This window comes from Centropristis striata, chromosome 5 (assembly GCF_030273125.1).
Source record: "Centropristis striata isolate RG_2023a ecotype Rhode Island chromosome 5, C.striata_1.0, whole genome shotgun sequence".
Lineage (NCBI taxonomy): Eukaryota > Metazoa > Chordata > Actinopteri > Perciformes > Serranidae > Centropristis > Centropristis striata.
Genome location: NC_081521.1, coordinates 16358292 through 16379012, shown reverse-complemented (window position 1 = coordinate 16379012; position 20721 = coordinate 16358292). Strand labels below are relative to the sequence as shown.

General features: G+C 38.9%; 2 protein-coding genes across 3 annotated transcripts in view; both read right to left on the bottom strand.

The window, feature by feature from the left end:
* Positions 1-356: 356 nt before the first annotated feature.
* ppardb (peroxisome proliferator-activated receptor delta b) lies at positions 357-14537 on the bottom strand. The gene is made up of 8 exons (XM_059332412.1): positions 14208-14537; positions 11280-11660; positions 9835-9986; positions 9579-9717; positions 9031-9233; positions 7287-7493; positions 6959-7202; positions 357-2808 (listed from the first exon to the last, which is right to left on the bottom strand). Exons 2-8 carry the CDS (start codon positions 11599-11601, stop codon positions 2561-2563), a joined length of 1515 nt encoding a protein of 504 aa, XP_059188395.1. The 5' UTR covers positions 11602-11660; positions 14208-14537; the 3' UTR covers positions 357-2560.
* A 2149-nt stretch (positions 14538-16686) lies between these two features.
* LOC131971716 (differentially expressed in FDCP 6 homolog) overlaps positions 16687-20721 on the bottom strand; it is a 13566-nt gene continuing 9531 nt past the window's right edge. For both annotated transcript variants that reach the window (XM_059333282.1, XM_059333283.1), the window contains 4 exons: positions 20586-20721; positions 19708-19906; positions 18655-18745; positions 16687-17435 (listed from right to left, as the gene is read on the bottom strand). The exon at positions 20586-20721 is cut by the window's right edge and continues 31 nt beyond it. In XM_059333282.1, the coding sequence (XP_059189265.1) occupies positions 17239-17435; positions 18655-18745; positions 19708-19906; positions 20586-20721 (623 nt within the window). In that variant the 3' untranslated portion in view covers positions 16687-17238. The remainder of the gene's footprint in view (positions 17436-18654; positions 18746-19707; positions 19907-20585) is intronic.

Below are 20721 nucleotides of genomic sequence, written 5' to 3'. Positions count from 1 at the left end.
AAATCGGGAAAAGTGTCACAAATGGGTTTTTTTTAAAGTGACCAAATAATCACAAAATTACCCAAAAAATGCATTAAGACCCAAAAAAAAAGACCCAAAAATATCAAGACAAAATCCCCCCCCCCAAAAATGTAAAATCACCAAAAACAGTTTTCTCCACATATTGTACATACTGAAGCCTCTCCTGTCCTCTCCTCTCTGCTCTGTGTAAACAGCCTCTCCTGTCCTCTCCTCTCCACTTTTTGTAAACAGATTTTCAGTGAATATTTGTCACGTGACCGTTGGTCTCAGCAGAATCAATCATGTCTTCACAGTGTCTCTGAGGAGCAGAATTTAATGTTTTTAACAGCATCTGGTTAGTGCAAATGCTTTATTTTAAATGACACGTGGAATAAAGAGATTCTGACATAAATATCAACATTTTAACACAAGTTTTGGTCACTTTTTATAACAAGACTTTCGTAACCTATTATCCGTTCCAGGATTTGTGAAAAGTTCAAATTTTTAAAATAATTTTAGTATTAAAAGAAACATGTGGGGCTCAGAGGGTTAACCTTTAGACCCTGACCTCCCCACTGTTACTGAACAGATTTCTACCTTTTCAACCTGCATTTGAAACCTGAAACAGTGTCACTGAGGAGCAGAATTTAATGTTTTAACAGCACTTAGTTATTCCAAATGCTTTTTTGTGGCATTGTTTTTAAATGGTATGAGTAGAAAAAAGTGATTCTGATAGAAATATCATAATTTTTAGGCTCATTTTGGTAAGTTTTTCTTTTGTAACCTATGATGCATTCAAGGACCGTCAGAAAGTTCCCATTCTGACAATAATGCTGTTTCTACAATAAACGGTGTATTTTCTACTGCAACAAATTGTGTGTCAGACATATAACCTGTCTCATAATTTAAAAAAATAGAAAAGCGGTCTTAATATTTTTACAAAGTTTATAGGTGAGATGTGGCTAAACTAGATCTGCAGTTAGGTTACATGTGACTAGAAGGACGAAAATATTGCAAGTTTTAACATGTTTTTGTGAACAGATATGTCAGTCCATCACTCACACAGGCATAGAGGTAGCTTACATCATGTTTTTGGCGTCCTGTTTTGTTTTATCCATCCACACCGTTCTGCTGCGTCGGCACATCAGCCAATAATATCAAATCTGCAACATGTACCCATAGCAGGAATTAAGGCAAAAAAAGTGCCAGAGATGAGATGAGACAGTGGAATAATGTCACAGATCATACATTAGAGGTAGATAGGGATCGTTGTGAAGCTGGACTGTGTGCACCAGTGCTGACAAACTGAAGTCCTTTCAGACAGAGCACAGGGAGAAAAAGAAGTCCTTCAGAGTATTTGGGGGAGATAAAAACAGTTGGATCTGCTGGTTACAGTTTTATAAGGCTGTCACAATTTGTGTCTCTCCTAACTGAACAGATCAGGAGTAATCTAGACTGTGTTTTATCTGAAGCGACATGTGATAGCAGACATGTGATTTGACCTTGTATGGTTCAGTCTGCTGGCTTTAGGAAAAGGTGAAATCCAAATTCCTCACCAAGGAAACATGGGTTGGTATGCTTGACGATATATTTGGTACAACCTAAACTAAAAAGGCAGGCATGTCATATGAAAGAACACATTATACTTAATACATAAAAACAAGATAATTCATGTTTTGCCCTTACAAATGTGATCAACAATTACAAATAATTAGTAACATAATTACAAAGAATAAACTATGAAAAAAATTAAAATGGCAAAATTATGATGATTTGCATGTCAGAAAAAATAAGAGGAAAAAACATGCGGTCCCTTGTACTTCAGTGGGTGATGCGTTTATAGTGTCAGTTAGAGACAGACTCTGTGCCGCATCGTCCTCTGCTAGATGGCTTTAAGACACAACCTGCAGTACTTGGATCTCCACATTTATTGAAAAATGGAAAAGGGTATTGCACAGCTTAGAGAGAGCTCTACACTGCTGGAGCCAGCCCAGGTGTGTTCTGTTAACCACATGGCAAAGTAGCAGTCACTGATGGTGATGATGATGATGATGATTATGATGTAAACAAAAAACAAATTTGTGCATCTTCAGCTTTACCAAAAGTCTGAGAACTATCACTGCACCAGACACACTGGCACAGTGCAAACCTTATGGCTCTTTACTGTCTGAACTCTGCCACTGGTGTCAGAACATGAAATGCTTTCCCTTCACAAAGGCGAGGGGAGCGGGCGGGGAGACGCTGCTCTGGGGTCAGCTTTGCTATTAGAATGTAACAGGAGCAGCCTCAGTGAGAAAACACATCATTCTCTCTGTTAGTGACCGTTGTGGGAAACTCGGACTTGCAGCAAATGATTCCAGATGCTCATCTCTCTCTCTCACACACATACACACACATTACTGCTGAGGGTAATGCTGACATTTAGAAGACTGTCTGATTGTGTTAGCCCTACCACGCTCAGGTCCGTGCCTGACGTGAACAGTGCTTGTACTGGATGCAGTGTAGTATCATGAATCAATTTGTAACAGTATTGCTAGAAGCAGTCTGTGCTGGAGAAACACTAGTACATGTCTTTGTAGATCTCCTGTAGTAGAGGGTGGAGCGAGGTCTCCGACTCAGTCTTTTTGATCTTTTGGACAAGCTGAACGTTCTCAGTAACGAGCTGACGGAGGTCGGCCATCTTCTGCAGCAGCTTGGGGAAGAGGTAGGCGGAGTCAGAGTGGTTGGCTTGTAGGTGGAGATCAAGAGCCTGCAGGATGTTGTCCTGACTCTGCTCCACCTGCTTCACGTTCATTAGCCCGGGACGATCTGGGAGAACAAGAACACACACCTTACCGTGAGTCACGCTTCTCGGCACTTTCACCAGACACAAAGGTTGTAGCTTGGAAATTAAGTACTGTTTGACCAAAGTGAGCCACAAGTTACTGACAGAAATAGATTACAACCCTTGTAAATGCAGTGGTGGAAGAAGTATTCAGATCCATTACTTACGTATAAATACTAATACCACACTGTTAAGTTACTCTACTACAAGTAGTGGAGTCCTGCATTCAAAACTTACTGAAGTAAAAGTACAAAAGTATCAGCACCCAAGTGTACTTAAAGTATCAAAAGTAAAAGTACTTGTTATGCAGAATGGACCCACTCAGACTGTTATATATTTCAAATATATTATTGGATTAATATTATGATGCATTTATGTAAGCAGCATTTAATTCTATCAAGACAGGGCTCACTTTAACTACTTCTACTGTTATGATGGGGGTTTTTTAAAAGAAAGAAGAAGTCGAATCACTTTAAATGTATTTTTTTATGTTAAATCTTGACCTGATAAGTAGCTAAAGCTATCGGCTAAATGTGGTTGAGTAAAAAGTATAATATTCACCTCAAAATGTAGTGGAGTAGAAGTATAAAGTTACATAAAATGGAAATATTCAAGTAAAGTACAAGTACTTAAAAATTGAACTTAAGTACAGTACTTGTGTAAATGTACTTAGTTACTTTCCACCACTGTGTAAATGAAAATGACGACTGTAAACATGCAGAGATTAAAAACAAAACCCTTGAGTCACTAAAGACTGAGCTCTGATCAAGTTGTGTGTAGAGCTCCGTCTGTATGGGAACATGCTGCGACGGGACTCGCCCCGCCCCGAGCTCAGCCCCGTTCACACGAAACAACAAGTCGTCTTTCCACACACCTGGCTGTTCTGTAATCGGGAGTACTGAAGTCGAGGTGGTTTTCACATTAGCCCCTTTCAGACTGAGGTCCCGCAAAAGTCCTGCTATATTGCCGTAAGAGCTGTGCCGGCTTTTCACAGTGCAGTCTGTCATCATGGAACGAAGTGGGAGGAGACGTAGTGGTGTGTAACAGAGCAGCAGCAGCAGTGCAGTACAGTATGTACAGGTGCATCTCAATAAATTAAAATATCATAGAAAAGTTTATTTATGTCAGTAATTCAAATTCAATTTTAATTTCTTCTAATTATAATGATTGGCTTACATTCAATGAAGACCTACAATTCAGTGTCTCAAAAAAAATGTAATATTACAAAAGACCAATTTTAAAAAGTATATTTAATATGGTGATATTGGCCTCTTAAAAGTATGTCCATCTATATGCACTCAACAGGTGCATCTCAATACATTAGAATATGATGCAAAGTCCATTTCCAGTAGTTCAAGTCAAACGCACCCCAACCAAGGATTGAGTCATATAGATGAACATAATTTTCAGAGTGTGTGTGTTGAGTTATGTATGTAATGCATCTACTATATAACGTGTTATTTCACCTTTTTTAATTGATTTACTGACATAAATAAACTTTTCCATCATATTCTATTGTATTGAGATGATCCTGTATGTGCTGCAGCAGGAAGGAGGGACAGACCCGGACCTGACTTGGTCCCCCATCACACCTCGGGTCAATTTTGAATTGAATTTCAATCACCCCTCTGGTGCGCTCAGATTGCAGGTCAAGAGTGAAGAAAATAGAAGATAAAGAATCTTATGATTTGGGGCGTGGCTACTTTTGATTGACAGGTGGCTAAAAAGGCGAGACGTCATCAGGAGAGAAGCAGAACAATGCGTATCCACGGCAACATATAACATTATACACTTAATAAAAAAGGAGGTTTAGCGGTTTGGTCTCATAACTTTGACCCTTTCACTGTATTTTCACTTAATGACTTTATTTGAACGTTTTGTTCATTAAAAATGTCTTGTTCAGCGTTTGGTTGGACTAATAGACACTCAAGGAGTCTCTGGTCATTTTTCTTAGATAAGTAACGCACATTTGTTTTGTTTTTTTGCTAGCCAAAACTAACATCCCAGTTAATGCTCCAGTTAATGCTAACATGAATTAGCAGCGACTTCTCTCAGTCAGGTTGAGGTGTAGAGAGGCGTATAGTCAGTGATCAGATCCCTCTCGCTCCTCCACAGTTCAAATATGGTCTGCTCCGCGTATCAGAACAAGATGGCGACGAGTGTTACACTGAACTCGAGGCTTCCAACGTCCCACAAACCAACGGGTGACGTCACAGTCACTACGTCCATTATTTATATACAGTCTATGGTTTCACCTCACCCCGCGTCTCACAGGCTGATGCTGGCTGACAGCTGCAGATATTTACCCTGCTAGATATCTGGGATGATTCCAATTCATCAGCAAGTCTCTCGGCTCGTGTCTTTGAGTCACACATCAGCTCCTTTGAGACAGCCGTTTCAAGCCGTGATATTTCCTCCTCTGTGATCCTCTACCAGGTGATCCTCTGAACCGCCTTCAGAGGCAGTAAAAGAGGCGAGGTGGATCACTGTGAACCGGCCGAAAATATGTGACGTACATTATTTGAGACAGGCCTCTCACTCAGTCTGACAGTCATCGAATCATGTTCAGCAAAATGCAGAACAACTTTGCAGAGTCTGTAGAATCTCTGCAGAGAGAAACACGACGTTCATTTCTTCACCTGCCTTACTCTACACGTCCTGCTGATGTTACAGTCACTCCCGTCTCCTCACACTTCATCTACAATGCCGGATTGCTCTGTGAACCGCGTGGAGTCAGTCTGAATGTCTTGAGGCTGAACGAGGGCAGAGCATTGTTATGGGCCTCAGGCTGCGTCACACTGTCAGCTTTGATGCTCCATTTGGATCTTTTGCTCATTTTTTGTTTGGCTGTTAACATTATATTTTAAATGTGACCTTTATCAGACTTGAGTGTGAACTGCTCACGGCCCCTGACTGACCTGCCTGCACAGAAGAGCAATAAAAAAAGAGAACGCCACAAGCAGCAGGCTGTATACGGCCGCAAGTATGGAGGTTACTGCAGTCAGCGTTTACGGTGGAAACTGGAAGGGTCACAAGACGATGATAACAAGAAGAAGGGGTGGGATGGGTCTAAACGAGCTCTGAGCTGACCATGATTTGCCTCGGTTTGGGTTTTTTGTCGGGCGAAAGGAAAATCAGGGCTGAAGTTATGCAGTGTAAATTAGGCATGAACCATCTTTTGGGTCCAGTCACATAAGGGCCACTGGTGCACCCAACACACCTCACCGGCACCTTCTGACTCGTGCAGGTTCAACTCCTGGGTCAGAGTCAGACACCTCATTATATACAACAGGTCCCCCCTGCCTGGTCAGTCTGACTTGTGTTACTGTTGGATTCTACCCACATTCAGCAGGTGACCGGCTGCTAACGTCCAGCCCTGCATACAGGGTTTCTGCAGATTCACTAAGCTGAATTTTAAATGTTTTAAGACTTTTAATGCCACATATATTGGAAGGAACAGCTGTTTCATAATCATACTGACCAAAGTATGAAAGTATGATAAAAAACCAGCAGGTTCAAATATTTATAATCATGGATGGAGGGATTAACCGATTAAAATTTACAGATTAATTGAAGGAGTGTAGCACCCTATAATGTAATAATTTCCTGATCATGTAATAAAATTTGCACTTAACTCAATCGAATGTAATAACTTCACCAATAATGTAATAAAATATCCTCATTGATATTGTAATAACATTTTTATTACATTTTCTGGAGGGTTTGATTATGTAATAGTTGACAGATAATGTAATATATTTGTTCATTTTCAGTCCAGAGGTCTACATTTTGTATTTCGAGAATCTAAGAATGTTATATACACCAGATTTGTAACAACAGATAATGTAATAAAAATGTTATTACATATCAGTCAGGATATTTTATTACATTATTAATGAAGTTATTACATTATTGGGTTTTATTACATTTTCGATCGAGTTAAGTACAAATTTTATTACATTTTCAGGCGTTATTACGTTATCAGGAAATTATTACATTATAGGGTGCTACAAGGAGCAGTGTGTGGGATTTAAGGGATTTAATATTCAGAGCTATGCCTTCATCATTCTATAGTGATACTACACAGAGCTGCAGAGCCTGAACATAAATATGAAATATGCCGTTCTGTCTCACCTCCACAGAGAATAATGGCAGCGACAAACAGGGCCAGGTCGCTGTCGTCCAGCTCCAGAGCATTAAACTTGACGGCAAACTCAAACTTGGGCTCCATGATCTCGCTGAAGGGCTTCCTCAAGCTGCGCAGGAACTCCCGGGTTACGAAGCCCTTCCCATTAGCCACCAACAGGCCGTCTTTGTTCATTAGAGAGGGTAGCATGGCAAAAATGGCCTCGTGCACACCGTACTTCAATAGAGTCACCTGCAGAGACAGTTAAAGTGCATCAGTGCCTGAAAACAGAGAGAGCATGTGACGGTGCAGCAGAGTGAGAGCACAGAGGCTCACCTGGTCGTTAAGGTACAGGTCCACAAACCCTGGAATGCTCTTGGCAAACTCTGTGAGCTCCCGCACCGTCTCCACCGTGGTGCACTGGCAGCGGTAGAACACATGGACCCCGATCTCCTTGGTCAGGGGAGCACCCGGAACCAGCTGGCTCCAGACCAGACCGCTCTCTGCCTTCCAGAGCGTGTCCACGTCGTAGATCACAAATGGCTGGAAGCAACACAGAGATACATTTAATAAATTACCACTTAGAACTCAAGACAGGACTGACTATGAGAATCCCAATCAAATAATATTATACTATAAAGTAGAGGTGGGGGAAGAAATAGATACAGCATAGTATTGCGATATTTTGCGTGGCAATATTATATTGATTCATGGTGCCAAGTAACCATATTTTTCAATCAATCAGACTTCATTTATATAGCACTTTTCATACAAGGGAAATGTAACATAAAGTGCTTCACATAGAAAAATATAATAATAATAATAATAACAGAAACAATCAAACACCCTCCATCCCATTATAAACAAAGCAGAAACTGAAGAAGCTCCATCTCACCGTGGAGCAGTGAGGAAACACTGGAGGCAGCTTAGAAATTAATTAGTTAAAATAAATAAAACTGAAGTGAGATGAATACACTGAGAATTTTCTCTGATTGGACAAAACAATTCTTGATTGAATTTAATTTTGTCAACACAAAATGCAATTAAACTGTTAAATCACAATATATTGTATCAATACTCAGCATATCACACAATGATTAAAATCACAACAATATCGTATCGTGACTCAAGTATCAGGAAAAAAAAGGTATCTTGGGGCCTCTGGGGATTCACACCTCTACTATAAAGCCCTGAATTTCCTTCAGGGTTTTATTTTCTTCCCCATTATTGATGCACACCCACCGGCCACATTATTAGGTACACCAGTTCAATGTGATGCAGCTCTGGCATTGAGAGACAGGTAATAATTCTGCTTTCTGATGATGTACTGGAGTGCATTATCTTCACTGCTGTTTCTAATATTCTGCCATCAATCATTACGTATGTAAATTGGGTGGCCAAAATATTAGAAACACCTCTTAATAAAAAGCACTCTAGTTTAAAACTACTGCAAACTACAACCTCTATAATGACGAAGTAGATAGATTAATAACTCTGACAAGAACATTATTTTTTTTTTTTACAAGGATTATTACTATGAAACATCAACATTTTGCAGGAATTCTCGGAGTATGAAGAACATGACATATGACATAAATAACTGTGAATGTCTACTAACTCCTGCAATAAAGAAGTGAAGCCAGGCTGAAACTCTAATATTAACATCTGTCCACAGCTGTATGTGTGCTGCTGATATCATCCTCAAGGGTTACAACGTTTACCTTTGCTCTAGCTTATTATTATTATATATAATCATTATATATATTATTAGTTCAGACATAATCATCCAGATTTTAACTCCCAAATCAATCGAATCTTTTGATTCAAATGATAGTTGAAGGGTTTGCAAACATTTGCATTGATTTGAAAATGTTTTCCACAACTTTTTGAGGAATTGTGTTTACATTTATTCATACTTTATTAGGTACACCTGTCCGACTGCTCGTTAACGCAGATATCTAATGAGCCAATCACAGCTCAGCAGCTCAGGCAGACGAGCTGCTGGAGGTCACAGAGCATCAGAACAGAAGAAAGGAGATTTAAGAGACTCTGAACGTGGCTTTTCTCTTGGGAGACATACCGAGGTGCTGCTGGTTTTTCCCGACAGGATGCTGCGGGCTCTCTTCTTGGTCATGCTGAAGTTCTTCAGGTAGGCTGTGTTGACTTGTTTGGCCAAGGTCTTCAGGTCCGAGCCGCCTGGTTTGCTGAGGTTTAGTTCCTCTGCTAGCAGGCCGGCCACCAGCTTCTTCCTCTCGGACTCCGGCATGCGTCCGTATCGGATCGCTGAGCAAACACAAGAACAGTCAGTCTGTTGGTCAGTGTCGGGGCTGGAACAGGTTCCTTGATAGCACAATACTTTTGTTACTCTTGTAAATAAATAATTTAATTTTTGTACTGAATCAGCCATCAGCTCCGGGGAAATAAAACGGTTAATGTTTTATCTAACAGTCTGCACAAACACATTTTAAAGTGTAAGCGTTTAAGAGTGAAGTAAATCATTTTCTGCACCAACCACACAAAACAATGTGAACACTTTTACTCAATAAAAACAAACCCTCCTCAGTCATTTCAATTCAAATCTCAGATTGATAAAACAAAAAATAAACAATAAAACATTTCTTTTCTCACCATCATGGGACATTCCCAGAGACAGGCACTTCTGGAAGCGACAATATTGGCACTTATTACGATTCTTCTTCTGAATTTTGCAGGTTCGCTCACAGCGATCATATTCCAATTTCATCCGCACGGTTCGCCGGAAAAAACCCTGAGTGAGAGACACGAAACCGGTTCAGCAACTCATACCGGACAGCAAGAAACTGCCGTTATCACAAGTAATAATCTGCCTGAGTTTCTGCTGTCACACACACACACGCTGGGTTACCTTGCAGCCCTCGCAGGCGTGCACGCCGTAGTGGAAGCCCGAGGCCTTGTCCCCGCAGACCTTACACTCGACGCTGATCCCAGACCCGGTGCTGTCCTCTCGGCCCAGACGCAGCTGCTCAGACAGCGAGGGCGACGAGGTATGCGACAAGTCTGAACAGAAAAAACATGAATATTAAGACTCTGTGGTTTAAATATGTCATGCAACGTTTCCAGTGACACTCCAGGTAGGCCAGGCACCATAACACATTTTTCAAGACGATATATTTTCCCAGAAACTATCCCGATAAACGATAGTATCAATGTTGTTTTAGTTTTATACGATAAAACGATATCAGAGCATAATAAGTTCATCCTTTTTACAGCAATTCATTTTTTAATCTCTAGAATATTAAACATTGAAATTGCAATGTGGAAAAGAAATATATATAATATCCTAGATAAATAAAACATAACTAAATAAACTACAACCAAAATAAATAAAATAGACTCTCAGGCTCTGTTAACAAAACATTGCAAAGAGATAATCATTATGTATTATATTATTATATTATTAAAATAACATGTGGCTGCTTGGGAAATATAGTTTTTTTTTTGGCAATTCGATGAGTGAGTTTTGGAGAATTTAGATTTATGGATAATATGAAATTTTTCCTATTCAGATGAACAAATTGATGATCTTTTAATTATTTCCTTTTCAATTTGACAAAATTCCAGTTTCTTGTCAAGTTCTTTGATCTAATAATAGATTATATGTAGATAATCTATCTACATATTATTTTGTTGGTTGGATATATATTATGTATTATTTAAAAATGTCAGTGTTTTTTTGTCTGTATTTCAGTATTTACAGTGAGGAAAATAAGTATTTGATCCCCTGCAGATTTTGTGATTTTTGCTAAATTTTCCCACTGATAAATAAATGAGTCTATAATTTGAATGGTAGCTTACTCAATATTGTTTTTGTTAGGGGATCCAATACTTTTTTTTCCTCACTCACATGCAAATTATTGTATAACTTTAATATAATGTGATATACTTGATTTAAAAAATATATATATTCTGTCTCTTTTTGTTGAAATAAACCTTCCATTAAAATATTAGACTGTTCATTCATTTGTCAGTGGGAAAATTTATGAAAAATCAAAAAATCTGCAGGGGATCAAATACTTATTTCCCTGCATCACTGTCTGCTTGTTTAACTTTATTCCTCACAGCTGGAATGGCTGCTTGGGAAATATATTTTTTTTTCGCCACTTCATGCTGCCTGTCAACAGCATTTGCAGCATTACTTTAAACACAACACAAAAAAAGCACAAAAAGTCAATATATTGAGTCCAGAAAAACCTCTATCTACCTACCTATGTCCATTTTCATATATGGAAAGATAAGTGGATACAGTAATTAAGGTGACAGACTTAGTTCCAGGAGGCGTGGGAGTCTCACCTGTGTAGCTGGATGCTGCGCTGCTGTTCTGCTTGCTGAGATTGTTCTCCTGATCCAGATTATCTTTGTCCTGGTTCTTCTGGTCCCCTTTCAGGCCTTTAGAGGGAGAAAGCACCTTGCTGTGCTCCTTCTCCTCCTCCTCCTCACTCTCCCTGGCTTTTAACTCCTGCAGGTCGGTCAGCTCCGACACACTCGTCCCTCCGCAGCTGTCCGAGCCTCCGGACTCGGCCTCGGGGGTTGTCCACCTGATGTCCTCCGGGTCCTGGGGGGACTTGGGCTTGCAGTGGCCATTCACCCTGTTGTGCTGCTCTGTACCTTCCATGGTTCCTGGTTAAGCAGACTGAGAGGCTCCCCTCCTGTCACGTTGTCATCATAGTTCCACTGTTGAAGAACAGAATACTTAAACAGGCGATATTAAAATAATTAATGTATACCATACAAGGCAGAATGAACACATGTCATCAGTCCACAGATCATCTACCGTGCTTTGAGATTAGGCATTGGAGTACTTTTCTTACGTTTTTGGACAAGTTGTATGAAATAGTTGCCAGTAGATGCAGGGTAATTCCAGCAAGCTGGCAGGGTCACAAAATACAACATTTAACTGTGCAAAACTACAAAGGTCACACGTTCCACCACAATACGGTCCTGCTGCATATCAGAAACCAGTTTCCCTTGGCACTGTTTTTTTTTTCATGAGAAAGCCAGTAAATACAATAACAGTGTGTAGTAATGTGTTATTGTATTTACTGGTTTTCTCAAGAAACAAAATAGTGCCAATTTGTGGAGTGAAACCATGTTGTTTTGTGACGCTGCCAGTAAGCTGATAGCTCTGCATCCACTACACTGCTGGAAAACGTCCAAAATCCTAAACTATCCCTTTAAGCTTGTCATAACATGTTGCAGAGCCAAAATACTATAATACGATAAATTCATATAGGCACACTGGTAGAAATGCATTAAAGTTGTCGCTCAATGGCATTAGGTCGTAGTACATCACATACAGCTGAAATAGCTCATTTACTAGTCTTTGCGATTGTGTTTATTTAAGTGTCAGTCCTTTACTACAGGTTGTGTTTGAGCACACGGGGAATGTCCTTGATAGTAATCTGCTTATGACATGACACACACACGGTGTAGGCCAGAGAACGAGAAAAGAGCCCCAAATAACCGACTGAAGTAAGATAATGCATGAAATCCTCCTGTCAGGTTTCTGTTCTGTGACAGTATCGCTCATTTTCAAATCTTGATAACGTGTGTGTAATGAAATAGCATATTTTCTGGTAATTCAATAAACAAATAAATAGTCAGTGTGCTTGTAAAGCCTATTTTCATACACTCCTGTGTTAATTACAATTAAATACCAATATTTATTTATTGTTATTAATGTTTGATATTTAGAAGCATTTACACAAAAAACAAATAATTTATTTTGCTGTTTGTTGTGTTTTATAGGACAATTATATGATTATATAATTATTATATGATTATTCTTAGGCTGTATCTTTTCATACTTTTATACTGAACTGCCTATATTTTTATTTTTTCATTTATTGTTCATATTGCAACATGCAACAATCTATTTTATTAGTGTGCAATACAAAATGCTCTCAGAAAAACCCAATGTGTACTATTAATAATTACGTTCAATAAGATAAAATGTGTTTATCAGCTTACTACCTCTTTCTTACTAATTTTCTATGAAAATAAATCCATATTTTAAAAAAACAACACATGCCTGGACACAAATAAAGGATCCATTTCTTGCTATTTAACTATTTTAATGTTTAAAGTATTGCCCTTTTAGGGTAATATATTGCCTTTAAGGCAATTCTTGTGTCTTAAAGGCAGCACTGTAAAGTGTAAATAAAGAGTAAGAGTAAATTAAGCAGTTAAAACGATCCCCATCTTTACAAAATTAATACACTGCTTACATTAATGTATCAATACAAATGATATTTAGAATATATGCAGCACTCTGAGTGGTTCCATTCTGCATAACGAGCATTTTTGATATTTTATGTGCATTTTGATGCTGAAACTTTTGCACTTTTCTGGATGCATGACTTTGACTTGCAGCGGAATAATCCTGCAGAATGGTTTTTAGTTCAATATTTCTTCCATCGCTGCTCAAAAGGCACCAAACGAGGAGGAGCAGCGCCTCATTCTAAACTGTTATATAATGATAATAAAGGCCTTTTCTGTTGTTGACATTGTTGAGCGCTAAACATTTCAGCCTGTTCTCCACTATCTTAAAAAGTAAACTTTGTCTCCATTGAAACTAGGAGACATCTGTATTATTGTTTGCTTGGTTCCACGCTAGGGTGCACGGTGTACTTGGTGGGCTGCTTTAAGGGGACAGGGTGCATGCACTGTGTACACACTGAGCCTAGCAGGAGGAGGAGGAGGAGCAGGAGAAGGGACTAGGGGAGAGGGCTTTGGGGGGGGGGGGTTAAATATTTGCCCCGCGGCCCTCTAGTGGACTAATCCGTCCATGTATGTGGCTGACAAACATCCACAACATATGACACATTTATTAATGCTTTACTGTCCTCACACTATAGGGACAGAAGTGTCTTCTGAGTCTCAGCGGGACGGAGCCGCTCGGTCTCAACCTGTCACACCGGGTCTCAGATATGAACTGTATAAGTCAGTGACAGGACTGTAACTGGGGACAAACATGTGAGAAATTAACAGACGGCTCGGTTTTAACCCTGGCTACCGTCTACCGTGTCAAAGCTGGAGTATAACCCGTATTAAAGTGTCTCTGAGCGGCTGTTGACTGTCAGTGCGGCCGTCGACAGCTCGGCTAGCTCAGTTAGCCTGTTAGCTCCTAACCTTGAATGCTGACTAGCTGTTAGCGCAGCTGACCCACATTCCCGTCCGAGCCTTTAAATAACGTTAGCGGGCTCTGCCAAGTTATCTTACCTCTCCCGGTGGTGCTGACGGTTGCTGCTGCTTCACAAAGCTAGGAGAAAATCACCGAGAAACCACCATGTAGCGAGGAGCGGTCCGGGTCCGGGTCGGTCCGTCTGTTGACAAGTTAGTGAGGGAGCTAGCAGCGAAGCTAACGTCACTATGCTAACATGAAGTTAGACAGCCTGAGGCCTCGGGCCGCTCACAGCCCACCAGCACCAGCTACACACACACTCTGCACACTTTCTGCTCGCTGCCATATCACACACACATAAACACACAGTTGATAATCCTTAGACTCTCCCTGCTGCTCCGAGCTTTGCTTTGCTTTGCTTTGCTTTGCTTCACTCCCCCCTCTCCTCCTCCTCCTCCTCCTCCTCCTCCATCGTCACATGCCAGGACACAGCACCCCCCTCACACACACACACACACACACACACACACACATATACATACGCACCAGGCTGGATCCAGTAAACAGCTTTCTGCTGGGGAGTCAAAGTCTCTCTGAACCCCAACAAGCCGTTTCAGGGCGGTTGTTCTTGTTGTTGTTGTTACTCTTTCTACATTCTCCTCTCCTCTCTTGCTTGTATTTCACTGCAACATATAAAATCTCTATAAATCTATAAGTCCTACAGCTCTATGTAATCAGCACAATCAGAACAACTCAAACATGTCTTGAATAACAGAAATCAGATTTTTTTTTTAATCAAAGTCAATAAAATGGAATTGTATATATATGTTATAAAAAAGAGACACATTTACCAAAAAGTCACAAAATGACCAAAAAACACGTAAATATATATATATATATATGGGGTTTTTTTGTTTGTTTTTTTACGTGTTTTTTGGTGTGTATATATATATATATATATATATATATATATATATATATATATATATATATATATATATATATATATATATATATATTTATAAAGGACACAAAATCACAAACAAAAAAAATGTAAAATGATAAAATAAAGCAATAAAGGACTCAACATAACAAAACAGAACTGAACACAATGTCTCTGAAGAGCAGAATGTTATGTTTTTAACAGGATCTGGCTAGTGCGATTAGATTCTGACACAAATAAACATCTTAACACAAGTTATGGTCACTTATTGATCACGCTTCGAGCAGGAAGTTCAAATTTTTCAAGGATAATGCTGTTTTAACAGTGTCTTTCTCTGAAAAACTGTATTTTTATGGGACACTGTTTCTGTATTCTGCACTGCAACTAAAAACTTTATGTGGCTTTGATTATAGTTCATATCTGCTGAAATAAACCTTTCCAGTCCTTCAAGGCAAAATTGTCATTTAGATTTTAAAAAAAGATTTTACTAGAGAGCAGCAGTGGAAAGTAACTAAATACATTTACTCAGTTACTACAGTTCATTTTATGATACTTTGGACTTTAAATGATTTAAATGAGCTTCACCATTAAAGTGACAAACACAATAATACCTCAATAATACTCCATTCATTTAATTTTCATTAGATTATATTGTCATACTGAAATCATGCTGGTTTGGTGTTTTAGTTTAATGTATTTGTTTTGTTTTGTCTGTATGTTGTTGTTTGTTCTGAGTTTTGTGCTCTTACTGTTTGTACTTGTTGTTGAGTTTCTGTCTTGTCGGTTCTCTTGCGTGTTTGTTGTTGAGTTTTATGTATTTTAAAGGACAATCTCAGGCTGTAGATGCTGAGTGTCACTGGTTAATGCTATGTACTTGTCCCAGTACACATAAACATGAAATTAATTTTAAAAATTCAGAAATAGAAACTGTTCTGCATAATGAGGATTTCTGTTTCATGATTTTAGAAGTGCTGCTAAATCAAACAATTCATTTTTAGGTCTATACCTTTAAGTCTGTATATTGTCTTAATTCTGTCTATTGCCATTTCCTACTACTTCCTACTATTTTTATTCATATATATATATATTTAGAGAGAGAGAGAGAGAGAGAGAGAGAGAGAGAGAGAAATGGTCCAACAAACAAGTAATATTTACAGATAATGAAAGGCATGAAGCAAAAATAAATTGTTGCTTTAAATAAAGTAGAAACTTATTAATTCTCCATGAGTTATCAATTGATTTTTAACAGCTTCATAATTGATCTGAACATTTACACTAATTACTTTTTCTGAATTTGTATAAATATAATAGTTATTATGTTTTACATCTGTCAAACAAACATATAAACGTCCTGACTAAGAATATAAAATCAGCCCAGAATCCTCTGATGGATCATAGACTTGTAGTTTCTCTGTGTGTCAGTGGGTGTCTCTGTTCACTCGTTTATATATAATCAGTCAGCGATGACACATTTCACCACTCAGCGAGTGACGTGGACTCAAAGATTCAAAGCCAAGCGGAAGTGCAGCTTCAGCAGTGTGGCGTCAGCTCGTTCCATCATGTGGTTTCTGTCGGTAAAATGTTACCCAGATCACAACTTATTCAGACATTACATACTCCAGATATCCAGCCTGTTAAAGTATCAAGTGAGATTTTATTAAAACTGAAGATTACAACTTCTTTGAATTGCATGCTCCACATAATTTAACATACAGGCAGAAATCCATCCACTCTTTATTATTTACAATAACTGACAGAAGGAACAGGAAGTTCAGCTCACTCTCTCTTTCCTGTTCGTCAGGAGTGACTCTCTGCACAAAACTCTAATACTGATTCAGCTTCTTATGTAAAAAAACAATAAAAGTCAAGCCCCCCTCCGCCCCACAGACACAAATCTGTTAAATGACACCTTGTTATGTGTTGATATTACATTAATGAGCTTCTTGCATTGTGTGTAAGTTTGAGCCTTTCAGCATCTCTTCCTGTGCTCTGAGGTATCGTTTATGTCCAGAACAGGCCTCACTCAGGCAAAGCATTAGTTGATTCTGCATCATTAAAATGTTTTAAACTGTTTCTGTTTGTGAAATGAGGTCAGTGAATGCAACATTTAACAGAAATGGTAGTACTGCTGGTCCCCCTCACAGACTGACCAGATGGACCGACTCAGCCGCTCTGACTCAGGTTTTTCAGGGGATGTCCATGTCTCCGTTGGAGGCGTGGGAGTGACGTTTCTCTAGATCACAGCCGGCTCTGGTGTCCACGTTCTCCTTGCTCTCCTCGTCCTGGTCCTCTGATCCGGATCTCCTTCTGAGACGCAGCCCGGGGTCTCTCTGCGTCGGGATCTGGAAGCTGGAGAAGGAGCTCCCCAACGACGGTCTCTTCTCTAAAAAACAAAACAAAAAAACAAAAACATTTCAGGAGTGAAATAGTAGAAGGAATTCACTGGAAATCTCTACACTCAGAAAAATGAGTCGCACAAGTCTGCATGAAGCAACATTAAAATTGCCAGTGAGGCATTTAGTGACCTGCAGTACACTCTGCTGCTGTCATATAAAACATAAACAATTATTTAAAATGCACACATAAAAACAGCTGGGCGTAAAGTGTTGAGAAGTCGATATTGTTCCTCAAATGATGAAATATCATGTTTCCATCATGTTCTCTACATTGTTTCCACCCTCTGATGTTTGTCAGGTGCTCTTTAAATTATGATCGAATGGTAAAATTACACCTGACAGGAGAAACAGAAGTGACTTTCTGTAGATTATATAATAATTTGTGCTGCATTTGGGACAAACAAAACACTGTGTTCTACTTTTAAACCTCTGGTAAAACCAGTATGTTGGCATGTCTGTGTGAGAGTCAGGATGTGTTGGTATCTAATTATTGTAAAGGGAAAATTAAATCAGTTACATTGGAAGAAAATATCAGGCTGAAGATGGAAATGGAGCGCAACATGTTGACAAATCTGTCTGATATCAGGGAATTTATCTGATGCTGTATAAGTAAAAAAAAACCACCCCTTTAACCCTCTGAACCCCAAATCTCTGTGTCCTTGTGTTTCACTGCAACATATCAAATCTCTATAAATCTATAAGTCCTGCAGCTCTATGGAATCAGCAAAATCAGAACAACTCAAACATGTCTTAGTGCAGAATAAGACAGTAAGAAATTTTTTTATCATTCTAAAAATTTGAATAAAATTGAATTTATATATTAACACTTTTCCAAGTGCCAACAAGAAGTTGAAGTATTGTCATGTTTTCATCCTCTCCTGTCCTCTCCTCTCTGCTCTGTGTAAACAGATTTTCAGTGAATATCTGTCACATGACCGTTGGTCTCAGCAGAATCAATCATGTCTTCACAGTTTCTCTGAGGAGCAGAATTTAATGTTTTTAACAGGATCTGGTTAGTGCAAACACTTTATTTTAAAGGACACATGTAGAATAAAGAGATTCTGACACAAATATCAACATTTTAAGCTTCGCTTTGGCCACTTTTTCTAATGTACAACTTTATAACCAATGATATGTCCAAAAATGCCTGTTTCTACAGTTTATTTCCATGATAAATGGTGGACAGGGTTTAACCTGCAGACGTACCTCCTGGTCCAATCGGCCTCATCAGGCGGTTCATCTGGACGTTCCAGTGTTTGACGTTGGTGCTCGCCTGGCGGAGTTTCCTCTGAGCGGCCTGTCACAGAGAGAGCAGCTCATTAAAACCTGATAATCTACCGCTGATACAAATATCTGTCAAATGAGTCAATGAGTCCATTAAAGTCCCCAGAGGACAGGGCAGGTGAGTAAATAGATCCTATCAGACTGGAACTGTGGTTCTGGTTGGACTTTGAAATCATTCGTCAAATGTTTTTAAGGACAGACAACAATAGCTGTTCTGTTTCTGTGTCATACTGAGTCTGTCTGGGCTCCAACCTGCTCAAATTATGAATAGAATTCATTGAAATAATAACAGCACACTGTAAAAAAAAACAAAAAAACAGGTTATTTCCCAGAAATTTACCGCATTAGTAGTATTTAAAGGTTTTATATTTGTTTTTTTCTCCATTAAGTGCAAAAAGATATATTCAATATTATATTATATTCATATATTCAATACAATATTAAATTCTATACAATGAAATCTGTAAATTAATATGATAGGACATTGTATATATATATATATATATATATATACACACACACACACACACAACTACTACTACTACTACTACTATTACTCTATATATTACAGTATTATTTAATTGCTTAATGGTCTTGAATGTTAAATTACAGTGCATTCTATGTAAAAAAAAAAAAAAGTTACACATCATATTGCTGAATGTAAAATTAAGGAAACTTTCCGTCTTCTTAAAGCAAAACTTTGAATTTAAAAAATGTAAAAAAAAAATCATAAAAAATCAAATCAAGTCTGTCAGCAAAAGTTGCCAAACTTAATAATAAAAAAAAATTATGATACATTTTTAACACAGATATTTACTGTATATATAATCTGTAGGTTTTTTTTTTACAGATTTTTTTTACAGTTTAGTATCGGCTTTATATTCAAAAGAGATATTTTTTTAAATATTGCTATCTTGGGTTGTAGTGTTGTGGCTGTTCATTGTGTGCGTGTTCTCATTGTGTGTGTGTCCTCACCACCACGTCCTGGTCGACGCGGTGCCGGTTGGCGCGGACCTCCTCCAGCTGATGCTGCGCCTCCTCTAACGAACGCGTCTTGGCCTCCATTTCCTGTTTGAGCTCCTGTTTCTCCCTCTGAGTCTTCAGGATGTACTCCTCCTGCTCCTCCTGCAGGCTCATCAGGGCCTTCATCTTCTCCTCCTCCTCAGCCAGCAGCCTGCACACAAACAGCAACTTAGAGATAAATAAAGTATATCTATCTATCAAAAAAAAAACCCAAAAAAAAACAAAACTGTAATTTCCCAGCTTGGGATAAATAAAGTATATCTATCTATCTAACTTCTGGAGTTTAATTTTAGAGCTAGAGTTTAGATATCCAGACATTTTCCATGGTTTTCTTGATCATAACCAAAATCATTATCAAGAAATCATGGAAAATGTCTAGATAGCTCTCAAATTAAACTCTTATAAGCTATTTTGTTGTTATTGTTATATTTGTCCAAACAAATGTAGCTTTAGTTGTACCAGGCATTAAAATGAACAAGAAATAAGAGAAAACAAGGGTGGTCTAATAATTTTTTCCATGACTGTAGATATGATCTTGTGCAAGCTGTTTGCTACGAATGCAATCAATTCATCAGAAGGCTGAGAGAGAGAGAGAGAGAGAGAGAGAGAGAGAGAGAGAGATCTGACTGATGGCTGTATTTAACAACTTCCTCTGCTGGCAGCTCAACTTCCTCAGGAACATAACGCAACTGAACTCCTTTCAGCAGAGTTTAATATCTGCTCTGTGCACACAGAGCTCCTCCCTCCTCACAGATTATTGTTTACAAAGGAGTTCTTATTGTGCTGCAGAGCGTGTGCGTGTCCCTAATCGTGTATTAGCATCGCTGTACCCAGCCTGAGCGTAGCGGAAGGCCTCCTCGTCCAGCCGGGCCTTGATCTCCTGCTGCAGCGCCTCCTCTAGACGCTTCTGCATCTCCTCCAGCTCCTTGATCCTCTTTCTCTGCCGCTCCGCCTCCTCCTCCTTCA

Excerpts from the sequence above, each read along its gene's own strand:
- ppardb (XM_059332412.1), bottom strand. The coding sequence starts at position 11,601 with ATGGAAGGTACAGAGCAGCACAACAGGGTGAATGGCCACTGCAAGCCC. Across the intron at positions 7,494-9,030 it reads GAAAAACCAGCAGCACCTCG|CCATTTGTGATCTACGACGT; the intron begins GTATGTCTCCCA and ends TGTTGCTTCCAG. Across the intron at positions 2,809-6,958 it reads TGCCATTATTCTCTGTGGAG|ATCGTCCCGGGCTAATGAAC; the intron begins GTGAGACAGAAC and ends TTGTTCTCCCAG.